This window comes from Molothrus ater, chromosome 3, assembly GCF_012460135.2.
Source record: "Molothrus ater isolate BHLD 08-10-18 breed brown headed cowbird chromosome 3, BPBGC_Mater_1.1, whole genome shotgun sequence".
In the NCBI taxonomy this organism is placed as follows: domain Eukaryota; kingdom Metazoa; phylum Chordata; class Aves; order Passeriformes; family Icteridae; genus Molothrus; species Molothrus ater.
Genome location: NC_050480.2, coordinates 103191919 through 103207817, shown reverse-complemented (window position 1 = coordinate 103207817; position 15899 = coordinate 103191919). Strand labels below are relative to the sequence as shown.

General features: G+C 38.2%; 1 protein-coding gene across 3 annotated transcripts in view; it reads right to left on the bottom strand.

The window, feature by feature from the left end:
• Positions 1 to 15899, bottom strand: part of KLHL32 (kelch like family member 32) — a 121203-nt gene that overhangs the window by 53466 nt on the left and 51838 nt on the right. For all 3 annotated transcript variants that reach the window (XM_036381184.1, XM_036381187.1, XM_036381186.2), the window contains exon 5: positions 7160 to 7258. In XM_036381184.1, coding sequence (XP_036237077.1) covers positions 7160 to 7258 — 99 coding nt within the window. The remainder of the gene's footprint in view (positions 1 to 7159; positions 7259 to 15899) is intronic.

Below are 15899 nucleotides of genomic sequence, written 5' to 3'. Positions count from 1 at the left end.
ACTAACTGTCCCCTCCCAACTTGTGACCTCTCCTGTAACTGTGCTGCAGAGGACTGGCAATGTGTATCCATACAACTACCTAGACAGCTTGGGAGCTTTGATCTTGCCAGCAATAGTTAACCTAGATGCTGCAGCATCACTTTTTTACACATCCATCATCAGTTTCAATACGCACTGCAGATAAATAGCAGCAAGTGGATTACAGTAAGAATGGGATTCAAAGTGACTGGGTATTGTCACTTTGGTATATTTTCAACTTCTTCACTGATACCAACTGAAAAATGGAAAAAAAAAACACCATCATTTTTTTCCTAAGTCTCATTTTAAGTTGGAATCCTCACTAGTGCAACCACGTTTCATATATATAGATTATTATCTCTGTAATGTATCAGTATATTAAAGAGATAACAGAAAAAAAATCCCCAAGTTATTTTTGAGTTTTGTCCCAAGAACTGTTCTAATGACTATCAATAGCTCAATGACAACAGCTGAAAAAACTTGCTCCTTCAAAAAATAGCAGGCTAGCACAGCAACAACTGGTTGTGTAACACTTAAAACCAGGGAAATGTAAGACATTATTTTTGTCTACTTTGTATTCTTAGCATGGGAAGGTTACTTCACCACAGGATAAAGTTGGTAGACTTAAGCTTGCTGGTGGTGACTAATTCTGGGGGATTGAGGGGAGCGTGCAGAGTGTGCATGCATGTACTTAGATTAAAAACTCAGTATTAGTTAAAAAAAGCAAGCCTTGGTTTCTAGATGACCTTTAGATTTTCTTTCCAGCAGTTTAATTCGCTCTATATGAAAAACCCAGGAGCTAAAATCCCAACTGATCTGGGGCTTCTAGCAATACAAAGGTGATGCTCTCAATCTCTGTTGTACGAATTAATTCATCTCTGAAGGAGTTTATCTTAGTGAAAGTTGGGATTGTCATTGGCACCGTTCCAAATGGAGAAGTTTGGTTTAAGAAAAATAAATAGCTTTGAAGCTCTGGCTTACCCACATACATAAACAATGCACACTCCTTTTAAGCCACACAAAAATTCATTTGTAGCTTCTTCTGTTTAAAAACAGTAACATATTTCAATCTACAACACATTCAGATAGTTTAAAATTAGAAGAAGAAAATATTTAGATCATTAGGAATTTGTACACCAAGGAAAAAATTTGTTCTTTAAGCCTAAACTGACCATTAGAGTAGAAGGTTAAAAATCAAATGCCCCTACCCAAGACAATTTGCCTGCTTCAATTATTACTATGAATTATTCCAGAAGGATTTGTCAGTTGATTAACCTTATTTTGTATCCCAGGTCTGATCCTCCTCACTGTCTACTTTTGTATACAAGAATCTAGAGCAGGACAGCACAGAGGCAGTTCCAAGAAAATTCCAGTTGACTGCTGTTGTAGGATGCTGGGCCCAGGCTTATTTTAGTCACTCACCTAAAATGTTCTTTTCTTTTTATCTTAAATTAGCTGTCTTCAAAGATGGCATGACTGACATCAGTAGCAAGCAAGCAGAGTTCCATTTAAAGTCATGAAGCTTCTAAAAAGTAATCTGGTACATTCTTAGCAGGGAAACTAAAGCACTTAAAACTAAGAGGGGAATTGGCATCAAAGCTTCAAGTTCACCTGACACAAAAAACATTTAGGATCCCAATAAGAATTTTTACAAGTCAGAATAACTTCAGTGGCAATCAGGATCATCACTGCTCATGTCTACCATACCTGCTCCTCATAGGAGCTATGAGAATAAGAAATCATTTCCAGAATTAAGGAACTATGAGAATAAGAAATCATTTCCAGAATTAGGTACAAGTACAGTCACTTCAAATAAGTCTGTACTGAAACTATGCCACTGTCCAACCAATATACATAACATAAATTATATCCCTGACTCTATCCACTGTGTAAACTTAATTTGTTCTTCACAAAAGGTGCCTAATCTGGCAGCAGAAAATTAAAGGGATACATGCAATCTAACAGTAATGCCACATCCTGCCTCTCAGAAATGAGTCTAAGCTTTGCTTTGGATTGCTCTGCAACTTCTAAATTCCTCACCCACAACTATCATACCTTGACTGTAATTTAGGATGTACCTAGAACTCCACTAAAAAAAATATTGTACTTCAGAATATACATAAAAATCACTTAGCTTTGAGATTTCAATTATGGGCAGTCCAATATTCCAGATCCCTGAATGCCAGTGGAAATCAACCTCTGCTTTAAAAACCAATTACTACACACACAATACCGAGCTGTTGTTGATCAGTAGAAGGAAATTCCATTAAAAACTTATATGCTCAATAGCATTCCCTCCTTATCAAAACTCTTTGATTGTTGAAATAATTTGCAGTTTGTGGCTCTCTGGTACTGAATACACAAACAGTTGAGGAAAAAGACAAAATTTCTTAGATCTACAACCAGTTATGTAACTCAAACATACTCATGAAACAAACATTTTTTATGTTCTGAATAAATGTTTTAACACATTTATTCTCTTGCATAAGAATAAAGTTGTCACGTATCCTTCAGAAAAACATTCACAAGCTTTAAAGTGCAAAATAGGTCATTACAAACACATTACCTAATACCATGTCCTCTACAGTTCCATCTAAAAAGTCCCTTTTCAGATGGCCACCACATTTAATGCCTTTAACTACTTATCTCTTGCTTTTTCCTATATCATATGACAAATATGGTCCACTTTTAAAAGGCAAAGGAGATATTCAGATAACCCATTCCTGTTATATTTCAAAGTTTGCCTGTTGGCTGCAGCTCTCTGCATTAGCCCTCTTTGAAAAACCTCAGCCAAAACTGACAATCAACCTGAGCTGGAGGAGGAACTTGGGACACAAGAACCTAAGAGAACTGGATGTGCAGGCTGCAAGCAAATGCTGTGTGAGTGATCACAGACCTTAGTGCCACTGAAGGTACACAAAGTTCAAGTCTTTAGCTCTCCCACACCTCTGCAGCAGTTAAGGAAAATGCATTGCCTTACCGTTTGTTCAGCCTGAGACAGATGTGTGCTCTTACAAGCCTTGTTTCAATGTTTAATGTACCTGAGAATTATGCAGATGACATGAGAGATTCATGAATATGTATGGATCTCAAATAAAATACATCAGCATGCTTCAAAAGAGTCCCCTTCTACAAATGAAGCTAGAAACAAAACCCCCAAACAGCAGCAGTTGTGGAATAATCATATTTCAAGGTATGACAATGCTGATGTGGTGGGAGAAGTCTGCACTACACAAAGCTGGAATTAAGACCAAAAGTAAGGAATACTTGGGCATTTCTCTGTTTGCAAATAAAGAATATATTATTTAGCATAATAATATTTTACCATAAAAATATTATTTACCATAAAACCATAGTTTTAAAATGAAAACTAGTGAATTATCAAATCTAAAATGAGCATGAGTTTTCAAATGAAAATTTTGAATCAACATTAGATGCCACAGAACGTTTGATAATGAGAAGTTTATAGATGATAACATGCATTTAATAAACTAGCAGTGTTGTCAGAAACCTCCACTGCATTGCCTAATTGAGGGTAGGGAGAAAATGTTCCTCTCATTTTTCCTGTCTTTCCTTTGATTGAGAACTCTTTTTAAAAAATGCCATAAATACAATTTAAACAATTTGTTAAAGAATTTTTTTTAATTCATCAAAATATTAAAGTCCTCTAAGCTGTTTAGTCTGTAAAAAAGAGGATCTGTCATAGTTAAAATAACATTTTGTTTCTTCTGAGACAACTAAGAGGAAATTCCTTAAAGAGCAGTCAATATAAAAGTCAGCATTGGCTGGAAATTATTCTGTCCTCAGTGAACTAGAAATAATTCTTGACAATCAGACACTTCAGCAATCACCTTAGATGAATCAGATCATTACAGTATTTTTTGGAATCTCATAGACTACCAATGTGCCTTGAAACAGATACATGAACAGGTAATGCCAATTGCATTTGTAGCAAAAAAAACCCATCCTTATTGAAATGCATGGCATTATTACAGGTCCAGATAAAGTATCAAAAAGAGATGAAAGCGTTCAAGACAGTTCCAATGAACTGCCAGGCTGGAACATCTAGAGAAGAGCTGGAACAAGTGCTAACAATAAGAGCAGCACTCACACAGGAAAAGCTTGGTCTAATCAAAACAGTTAAAGACAATCCTAACAAGTTAAAACTTTGTGTCATCATTACACAACAATAAATGACAGCTAGATCCCACACACTGTATTTCCTGAATTCAGGCTAAACTAAGCTAAGTTCATGATATCTGAACAATTCAAAACAGCATGAAAGAAAGTCAGTAGCACTGTAAATGAACAACTCTGGCACACTCATTCATCAGAGAGAAGGGAAAGGGCAAGCACTATTCCTTTTCCAGCATCTGTATCACAGCACATGGGGTGACAAGATACCCCAGTTACCAACTGCAGAGAGGATTAATGGTTTTAAGGAAGCCTCCTTTATCTACTTGGATTTTATTTGTAGATAGTACTAAAATAAAGCAAGAGGTCTTTTTTAAAGTCCCACAGTAATATGTAGAACCTAAACAGATATTTGATTTAATTAGTTTGGACCTGAAACATATCACAGTTTTAACGTGCAGTACCTTGCTGACCTCTGTTAAAAAGACTTGCAGCAACCACTCAAGGCTGATTACTTGCATGGACTGCAACCATACAAACAAGACAGGTAAATTCTTACTGTGACCTATTCAGACTGCAGATCTGTCTACATGTATGCCTTGCTGAGGTGAACTTGGTAAAAAAAATACTGTAAAAAGAGTAAAACACCGCCCAAATCCCAATGTGGTATAAGCTACAGCCACCTCACAGACGTGCAGGCAGATTCCAAACCTTTATGATGAGACCCTGATTCAAAAATAGGTTACAGAACTTGCACTGCTTTCTGTCTTCCAACACATACTCTCCTCTTTTTTCCCCTTTGTCCACTACCTTATTCCCCACCTCCACTACAGTAAATCTGGACACTGAGTCCCACTTCCTCTTTATTTTTAGCACAGTGTAGCTCCAGTTGTCCTACCCTGGCACACTATTCAAGGCACAACAGTGCTTTTTCACATCTTTCACACATCCCACAGCAACTGCGGACCACAAAGTTGTGGTTTCTATGACTCATGAAAGACACAGTAATCTTGTAAGTTGTAGAAATGGAAAAAAACATGCAAATAAACATATGCATGAGACAAAATGCATCAAAAGACATGAGATCAACAAGGAGAGGAATTAAAACACCTCTGATTCTTTTCCAAGTTATTTTGTGGTTGGACTTCATCTTAAAGGGCTTTTCCAACCTAAAGGTTTCTCTGACTGTCATGTCCAGAAAACTTTTACTGCTCTGTTAATTACAGAGTCATTTGGAAGAAATATTTACTAACTCCAAAATGTTGGGGTTTATTTATGGGGCTAGTGTGATTTTGGGGTTGATTCATTTTTTTTAAAAATTCATTAGCAATCTATTTCTAAATAATTGACTACAGCTTGCACATTAAGGACGAGATTCAAAGCACTGTTAACTCTGTAGTTGTCTGTCTTTCCCCTGCAATGGTCTTTGGATTAAAAGTATTAAGGTGGTGCTATTCTGTGGTTAAGTATTAAGTATTAAGAGAACAGCTATAAATACCAGGGGCTACTCAACACAGGTAATAGAAAAGAAGTTTTAGTTTAGCCTAAACAGAAAAAGTTAGCATAAGGGTTTATGTTGAGTATATACCTATATCCTCTCACATCCCCACTTGATGAGGACAACAAACAACCTTTTTCCTACTCTTTAATATTTTCTGTAGCTTCTTTGCTGTAATAATCTCTTTAGTTCAATTTCTGACAAAGTAAGAGCGACATAAGCATCAAAGACATACTCACACTGACTGGTGTGTTTGAGGACCATTAAATACATGTATATGACTACCAGTGTTAGATTTTTATATTTCTCATTACAGTAACCCCTTCCCATGCCTGCCTGACAATCAGTAGGTCAAATAGTTTTGTGGCTTATTTGGTATCTTGCAGTTCTTATTTCTCAAACCAATCATCTTTCCCATCACAACCCATGCCTGTTTTCTCAGAAAAATTAAATCTCTTCCTGCATTGCTAAAAAAAAAATTAGACCAATTTCAGCCCTCTGTCAGCTCCTTTAACTTTCTAATCAATTAAACAAAAAATTAAATCAATTAAATATAAAGCACAAATTAATACTAACTTATTATCTGAATATACATTTTGAAGGGTTTCCTAAGGTTAAAACTCAAAGAACAGATTCTTTCTCTGTAAGACACAAAGCCTTCAAGTACATCCTGAAGTTCTTAGCACGAGATGCTGCATGCCCCTGGTGCTCAGCAGCTCAGCATGCTGCCAAGCACACTCCCACTGCTCAAAGGCAGTTACACTGTGGGAAGGCAAGTGCACACTAAGAGCACTGTGCTGATGTGCATCTCCATGCCCAAGTGCTGCCCGGGTGCAGTTAACACATCCCATTTCAGAAACAGTGATGAAAAGTTACTGAGAGGAGCAAACAGTTCTGTAGAACTGCTATTGCCATTTTATTTTTAGAAGGCTTTTCACAGATACCCGTCAAAGCCGTGTTCTTGCTACCATCCTACCATCATTCTTGCTACCATTTCCTATACAAGACAAGCACAAAAAAAAAATCTTTACCACAACTCAAATTTTTTGTTTGATAAAGGCATTGGCATTACAGGCATAAGGCTCTTTGAGAATAAGGTGCCATTAAAACAAGCCCTGTTCCTTCAGTGAGAGGTTGTAGTGCCCTGGAATAAATGTCAATATTCTGTTGTGAATTACACATCTGAATTTGTCACAATACTCATGATCCTAATAGGAAAATAACTTCACATTTAGTACACTGAAGTAGAAGAAGGCAAATTCCCTGGTAAAAGGGGGAATCATGTGCTGTGGACCATTCTTGCTTTCAGGAATGAAATGGAGCAAATGGATGGAGGGATAAAGCATCAGCCACAAACTGAAACCCAAATTATACCCAAAAGGCAGATCTGAAATCCAGTTTTTTCCATTTAGATTATACCAAGTATTGTACTAATAGTCTCCTATTGAAATTCGGCTTGAAACAAAAGTGTACCAAACAGAAACAGCTGATCAGGCCAAAAAGCCTCACCTCAATGAGATAGTGAGAACATAAACTGAGAAGCTCCAGCAGCTGCAAATGACTCCCAGCTGCTAGGACGTCCTGTATCACCCCTGGTTCCAAGAGGATCTGTAAAGAAGAAAATGGAAGGTTTGTCATCTGGAAGATGTACTTAGAGTACTTGTAGAGTATATTAAAGACCTTTGTTATTTCAGATATTTAAGTCAACATAAAGAACAGAATACAATAAATCATATAGGGAAGTCTTTACAGAATAGGGACAGATTTTTCTGAAGTTCATCTGAATTTCTCAAATGATTTTTAACCTTTTTTTCTGTTATTTTCTTCTTCCTGTGATAGTCCCAAAGTCACAATACCCCCTAAATCCTTTGAAACTGTGTGCTGTTTAAGAAGGAGACTTTTCAAAATAACAGAAGCTCCTTTTGTTATCTGTATACTTAGATCCTTCCACATATACTGATGAATCAGACCAACAGAATTGACTCTGAAGTCTTCACTAATAATATTATTCATGCATGTAAAACAAATACAGACTAGGAACACCCTGCCTATTCTGCATGGCACCACTTTATAATTTTCCTAACCACGGTCTTCATTTTAGAGAGCAGGGCTCTGAAAGCACAATGAGCATGTTGCTGGGGAAGTGCCAGAGAGGGCATGGAAACCAAGACTGATTATTCAGTTACTTGCTCACATGAAACTCCTACTCATTTCAATTAAAATCATGTACAGGCAGCAGTAAGGATAATTGGGCCACAGCTCATAGACCGCTGTCTTGGGGTCAGCTTGTTAGAGCATCCCTTTTGGGACACAAAAATGCCTTTGGGAATATGGACACTGGTCAGCTTCTTATTAGCAATCAGACTACAAACTATCTATATTAAAATCTTTTAAGTAGCACAACATCAAAAAAAATCAGAAATGCATGATAAAAATTAAATTTTCAAAGCTGCTTGCTATATTAAATTTTATCCTTGTACTTCCCCTGGCAACTTTGGTTTCACACCACATGAGGTCAGTCTCTCACTGCTCCACAGGGAAGCAAAGCTTGCTTTCAGAGTCTTTTCTTTCTGCTCACACAATTCAGTTTCATCTCACAGCATCATTTGTGTACCTCAAGTGCAGTGGAATAAGGAAAATGGAAAACAAAAGGAAGGATACTCAACTGCATCTTTTATACTTTAACTATTTTTGAGGGAAATGAAAAAAAAGTGTATGCATTTCTTCAAGCAAAACCACAGAATATCTCCAACATAATGGATATATTAGGAGGACGAAAGAAGGCGATTGACCCTTGCTTAGACCAAGAACTCATTTACATTGAGTTCTGGCAACATATGAAATCCTTAATGCTTGTGAAAATCACTACATTTATTAATACTAGGTTTTAAGTGAACATTATATGCCATTTACATACTATATAAAACATGAAGGTTCTTTATCTAGCCAGAAATTCATGTAAGGATCCTACTGTAAACAGCAAGCAGGCCCAGCACATTCCAGGTTTTTGGCTGGTGCTACTGAGGTTGTGATGAATGATGAGAGGTAGCTGAATAGAAAGTTAGGATGGATTTCAGTAACAAAAATATCGCCAACAGACACAGATATTAAAAACAAACAAACAAAAATAAAAGCATGTCACTCTCAAGTATTTTCAAGTGAGAACTCAAGGTCAGACTAAACAAGCTGGTATAGACCCTGCAGTGTTTTTCATTCAGACATGATTGACACTGAGGAAGCTGCCATCCTCTGGCACATTACTAAGTGTCAGCCAGAGAACCAGAACCCATAGCAGATTAGTACCTTGTAGGCATAGACAAACTAAATCTAACTGTGATAATATTCATGTATTTTAAAGCTACAGCAATCCATTTACAAATAATACTAATAGCACTCAGAGATAAGAAGTAGGACAAGAGGCAAGGAGGGTGGCTGGCTACTGTCTAGAGATTATTTGCACAAAGTTAACAACAAAAGTTCATATCAAGGTGGCAGATGTATTTCCTACATGGTCTTCCATTTTTACAGCCCTCCTTACCATGCAAGCTATATTCTACTGAGAAAACAGAATCACTTTTGTGCTTCCCAAGATAAGGGAAGAAAATCTAGATTACCTTTTCACAAAACTTTGCTTTAAAGTGAACTATCTGAACTTTTATTCAATACTCATTTGGATATAGGCAAGAAATACTAACTCACCTATGCTAAATGTTCACCATTGGGAAACTGCAGGCTGGTAAAATCCACAAGAAAAGAAAATTATAAGTAAAGAAGGAAGAAAATATTGCAAGCCTTCCTTCTACTGAAACTGGGGTAATTCACAATAATCCCACACCTTTGAGCTTTTATACACTAAAGCAATTGCTTGGTTTTTATTACTTACCAGCATAGGTGTTTATATGTCATACAGGCCTTCCAGGTCAGTACTAACAGTAAATGCACATAAATACCACCAAATGCACACCACCAGTACAAACAGTGACTGACCCTCCTCTGCTTCTCTTAATCTCAAAACAATTGACCTGAGGTCTAAAGAATGATGCTTATTGCAAATTAAGGAGAGTGAAACTAAGGTCTACTTTGGATTCATAACTTCAAAATTCATCTTAAATTTTAGTGTGAAAAAATAGAGAGAAGCTTAATCATTTTCTGTAATCCATCCTCAGCCCAGGCATTATGAGGCATAATTACTGCAGCAGAAACTTAAGAGTAATTTGGACTCATCAAATTCAGACAAAAACTGCAGCCTTCACCAGTGAAGAATGTGCTTTCTCATGACACAGGCTATATTAGACTGGTTGCTGTAGTATTTTTACATTAGATGCAATTCAGGTACTGCACCTGGCTGCACCTTACAATCACCCCTGTATCCAATCCTTATTTTGAGGGGTTAATTTTCATTATACTTTCAATTTCTGGCATATGATGGTACCCAAGAAAATCCCCTTAAGCACCTTTTCCCTGCACACAACAGGCAGATCTTGGGATACATGAGTAACTTCCTTTCTTAAGCCATCATGCCTGACATACTGCTCGTTTGCAAACTGATTTACTTTGACAAACTACTTGGCCCTTACAATGACTGTTTTCAAACAGGAAACCTGTTCCTCAAAGCTGCCTTTCTACTCTTCATCATGCCACAAACCCCCCTGTGAGGATGCATAAAATACAGTCTGGTCCCTACTGCAGTCAGACCCACAGCCCAAGAGATTGAAGCAATGCAAAATTTGTGTTTGTAACAGAATGCTGAGGTCACAAGATCCAGAAAGGCAGATTACATAATTTCTTAGATCCACTATTTTTAGACATACAATATTTATCCATCTGGAAACTTATCCACTTATATATTGCAGAAAGCTTCTCTTCAATTGCAAGAACTAGAAAATGGTAAATTAAACCTGACCTTGTAAAGCACAATACTGAGGCAGAAACAGAAATTTTATAACCAGTCCCATTGTTATAGAAACACAGGGGCCTTAACACCCTGCCCCCTATTTTTACCATCCAGCCAGCAGTTCAAAACTAGAATTTATTCCCTCTTAGCCCAAGATTTCTTTCTTCCTTTCCCAACTCAACCTGCATGCCCTCCAACACCTTAGGACAATGGGTAAACATGGGAAAATACTTAACTGGTATCATGTATCTTTTCTCTCTCTTCAATCTTCTTTGAGACTTGTGGCAACAGAGTGTATAAGAATGTAGTGGTTTGACAGGAAATATGTTTTCTGGGATGCTGTGGTTAGGCCAATGGATGCTCAGATTTTAATATTGGCACCTAATGTGGTCATTGGGACATTGGATCCGCCTCTGAGCACACGGGGTTAAAGCAGGGCTCTCCCCTGGGAGGCTCTCTTGGGTTCTGGGCAGGGAAAGGGTCCGAGCTCCCCTGCCCGGCTGCGGGCTGGGCGGGCAGGGGCAGCCATGCGGCCGGGTGAGGTAGGCCGGGCCCTGGACAGGAGGGAGGGGAAGGCCCCTGCAGGATGGAAGGGTGGAGGAGCCCTGAGAGGCATCGGGCAGCCACCCTGCCCCAGGAGAGACAGAGAGAGAGCTGGTGCCTGTGCTTGTGCCACCTTGAAATTTAATAGTGGCCGGCCCAGAAGGAGAAGGGGGGGGTGTGAGAAGGTGCCCGGCTGGGCAGCCATGGGAGTTCTGGACAGACAGAGCCTCAGATTTTCAACCCTTTTCTTGGATGATGGAAACCTTGCAAATGCTAATCCTCCTGGAGTTGAATGAGAAGAGAGATAGAGATGAGATAAGAGGAAATGGGCCACGAGAAAAATAGAGAAGAACTCAGGTGGAAGAGATGATGGAGTAGCTTATGCTGGACTCTTTTTGTGTAGCCATGGACAGAGCCATGTTTCCTTGTGATACAGGGACTGCATTCTAGGGGGAGGCAATGCCTCAGGACCAAGAGGGTTCGGTGTGGGTACCCCTCGGCCCCAGGGGGTGAAAAATATGGGGGGGACAGATGTCCCAAAGTTGAGACTGTGCCTTTTTGGAGTGGGACGAAGCATCCTTAAAAGTCGACCCTAGAAGCAGCTCTGGTCCGTGTTCAGTGGTGAGAGCATGGACATGAAGGGAAGAGGTCACCATTGGCACAAGAAGGACTCCTTCTCCTCTTGATGAACTGAGGATTGAGTCTTCTGAAGGGTGGTGCCGGACCGAGAGTCGATGATTTGGGGGATGTATTGTATTGGGAATTTGGTGAGGAGGAGGAGGAGATGTATCTGTGAAGTTTTCATTTTCCTTATGTGTTCCTTTTTTTTTTCCTTTCCCTTGTAGGTTAGTTAATTTTTTTTTTTCCTAAGTGGGAGCCTGCTTTGCTTATTCCTGGTCACATCTCACAGCAGAAACCAGGGAGAGGGTATTCTCATGGAGGCACTGGCATTGTGCCAGTGTCAAACCATGACAAAGAACCACCACCCTTTCCTAAGAACAACTACTCAGGTCTCACCTCCACATTGTCCAGATAAAAAATGTCCTCCTACTCTTTTAATGCCCCCTGAACCCACCCTCCTACAGCCAACAAAGCCCTATAGGCCTACCAAAAAAAAAAAAAAAAAAAAAATTAAGGTCCGAGCAAAGAGAGCAATAACAGCCAAAAAAGAATGAAAAGGAAACTCCTTAAACTGTCCTTTCCAGCAAATCAACTTAGAGCCTGAGGGAGAAGGTAAGATCCAGATTAACTGTCACATCTGTGGAGTCTCATGAGGTTTATATCTGGAAAGAACAACTAGAACATTCTATTCCCTGAATACTGCAGGCCACTATATTTATCCACACATTTCTAAAGACACTGAACAATAGCTACTTTCGGCCCAAGAAGGCTAAACTGCAGGTTGAAGATGCACTTTTATCACCTTCATTCCAGCTACTCATATATCCCCATATTTTCCTCATTTCCATACAGCTCTTTGTGGGACAATGGAAAAGTGAGATGGTGGCATGATTCACATTAAAAATACCCCAGTATTATGCTGTGACAGTAAGGAAACATGCAGCCATATTTAATTTGGGAGAAAATAACTTTCCAAAGACAGCACAGCACACTGGTGGCTTCTTAGTACTTAATACCAAGTTCTCCTAAATCCTATTTTCCATGAATAAGGAAAGATGCAGCCCTGTCAGAAAATTCTAGAAAGTAAACTGTATGGAATTTAACACAGAAAACAAGAAAAAAATTTCCTAAGATTCCTGCCACTCCGATGAAAAAAAAAAATCCTCCTTACCTCCACTTGCAGTGATCAGCATTTCAAACAAGACAGGCATCAAACACAAGTATCAGTTGTTTTTGCCTGATGGAGATCATTCCATGTACTTAAGAGCAATCAAACACCTTAACTTTTCTTTTAAAGTAATTTAGACTGCATTTCACTCCCAACCAGATAGCACTTCTGCCTGTCTCCCTGCTCATTCATGATTCAGTTGAATACTGAGCTCCTTGCACATTGACAAGTGCTGCTTCAAAAAAGTGAGTGAGGAAAGAAAGTCCTAGTCCCCTGCAGGCAACTGCCCAAAGCCCTGACACACAATTTTTGGTAGCACTTGCTACAAAATCCAGATGTCTCACTAGCCAATGCCAGAAAGCATCATGATCAGCATTTCTCTGATGCATCATAATATTTTTCCAGAAAATTAGAAGAAAATCCATGTTAAGTGCACAGAATACACATCATAAAATCATAGAATATTTCAATTTGGAAGGCACCCATAAAGATCATCTAGTCCTATCTCCCTGCTAATTGCAGGGCTATCCAAAACTAAACACATTTCCAGACATTCCTTGAACTCTGACAAGCTTGGTGTCATGATCACTTCCCTGGAGAACCTGTACCAGTGACCTGCCACCTTTTCATCATGTCCAGCCTGAACTTCCCCTGACATAGCTTCACACCACCATTAAGTACCATTACTGTAATTAAAGAGGGTTTGGATAAGCAAGACTCCAAGCAAATTCACTATTCTTTGGGAAGGTGTTTCATTACTTTAATCACTTTCAGCACTAGAAAAGCTGTCTTGTCCCTAGCTAAATTTATGTCCAGAGCAAAAAAAGTGAAGTATTTAATTTTCTCTACAATGAACTGCATAAAGTGAGTTAATTAAATCTCTGTATTAGTCTAAGCCTTTTTGGCAATCTGCAGCTGAACTATGAACCTAGGACCTAGTAGCTGTAACCCCTATTGCTAGATACAGAAAAAAGATTATCCTGAAAGAAGTGAAAAATGAAGTGTCCAAATCTAAGTATCAAATTGATATTTTTTGCTTTGAAATTGCATTGAAAAATTATATTAAGTATTTACAGTAAGACACAGACCTGTTGTATTCAGTTATCCATCACTTTGGCATATTGTCCCCCAGTAGAAAAGAGCTGAATTCACTTTTGCTAGGGACAGCAGGTAATTGAATTGAATCATTTTACTCTGAAAGCAGCCAGTGGAACTGCTGTGCACAGGATGCAGTGGGTCACTTACCCAAGAAAATCAACCATCACAATACAGCTTTGCAATACACCTCCACCCACAAGAGAGGATCAACACAATAAGGAGCACTAAGATATTGACAGCTGCCTCACCCTGGTCTTAACTAAAAATAGCAGATGAAATACTGGTTGATTGCTAGAAAAATTGCCAGCATCAGATGAGGAGGGGAGCAGATGAGAGATGAAAGCCAAGATTCTACAAAGGAATCCAAGAAATCATAAGGAGAAATAGTTGTACTTAGAAATAATAATTATTTCTACTATTTCTTTACTATCTAAGATCTTTTACTCTTTCATGGCTTTTTTAAAGAAATAACAAAGCTAAATGAACAATTTTTAAAAGGAGCTGTAAGATAATACTTTAACTAACCAGGGGTTTGTGTGCATGAATTTGAAAAATCACGTGATGGTATTCTACCAATACCTGAAACATGTTTGGTAAAGTAATAATAGCTGTTAGGAGAATGAGAGTTTTCAAACTAACTGAATACAAAGTAAAGGCAACAGTTAAATAGGATCACACTGGAAATGCATTGAAGTAATATTGGGAGCAACATACCTGGAAATAAAATGAAGTTCTAGATTTGCAACTGGAATAATATACTGATATTACCTTTATTGAAACACTGCTTCTACATTAGTATTTTGTGAGTAAAAGAAAACCTGTTAAATATGCTAGTAACAAAGTTTAAAGCCTATTTTTGAATCATTGTAAGCACAACTTTGTATGTGGCTTTCAATAAAAGGAAACATTTCAACATGCCGTAGTTAGGAAGCAAGGCTGCGTTAATCTTGGGCTAAGAAGGCATCACAGGACAAATTACCCCAAAATCCACTACGGGAGAAAGAGGTGAACATAAAAAGCCTCATGTATAAGGGCTTCCTCACTAATTCTTCCTCACTAATTTCTGCTTTACTAATTCAGGATAATATTATAAATTAGGGAAGATGTAATTTCTATTAATACAAAAACAAAATTTAGAGTTTAGGGGAATAAACACTTAGGAAAATAGGTCTTAGGAGAACTTGGTATTATGTACTAAGAAGCCACAAGTGTCCTGTGCTGTGTTTGGAAAGTTATTTTCTCCCAAATTAATTTCCTGCCTGTGATGCAAAAAAATAAGGACAAGGATTACTTGCTTTTGCAATGTGTTCTGAAGTCCTCAAATAAAATTCTAACTAAATATAAAATATTTTTACCATAGCTTAAAGACATATGATAGAACATATATTAACAAAGAAGCAAGATCCAAGTCTGAAGCATTTCAGTACGCATGGGACTTAGTTTATATTTTTGTTGAATTAGGATCACAATCATCCACTGCAAATTAAAGCCAGTGCTCCCATGACTTATCAGACAACCACACTGGCCTATTTAGTGGCTACTCCATTCCTCTAAGATTACGTCTCTTTCTAACAAATTGGTTAAAATTTTAAAAAGTAGTCAAAAAGAGTAGACAACAATGCCCATGAGTCTCTGACACAGTGACACAGGCTCTTATTTTCACAGCAGGAATTGTGAGCTCCAAACTCTTTGCCTAGAACTGCTTCTCTACATGAGTATTCTAAAACACATAGTTTGTAAATTGATTTGTAACTTGATCAATCTCCCTTCCAAGGCACATCTGACACTCACAAAATGCCCTTGAGAGAAGAAAGGGAGAGTAATCCACTTGCTGAGACTCTTGCCTGGCCTTACCACTGCCAGCTATGAAGTAAAAGAATGACCTAAAAGCCCTTTTGGGAAGAAAGGATACAGCAACTGCAACA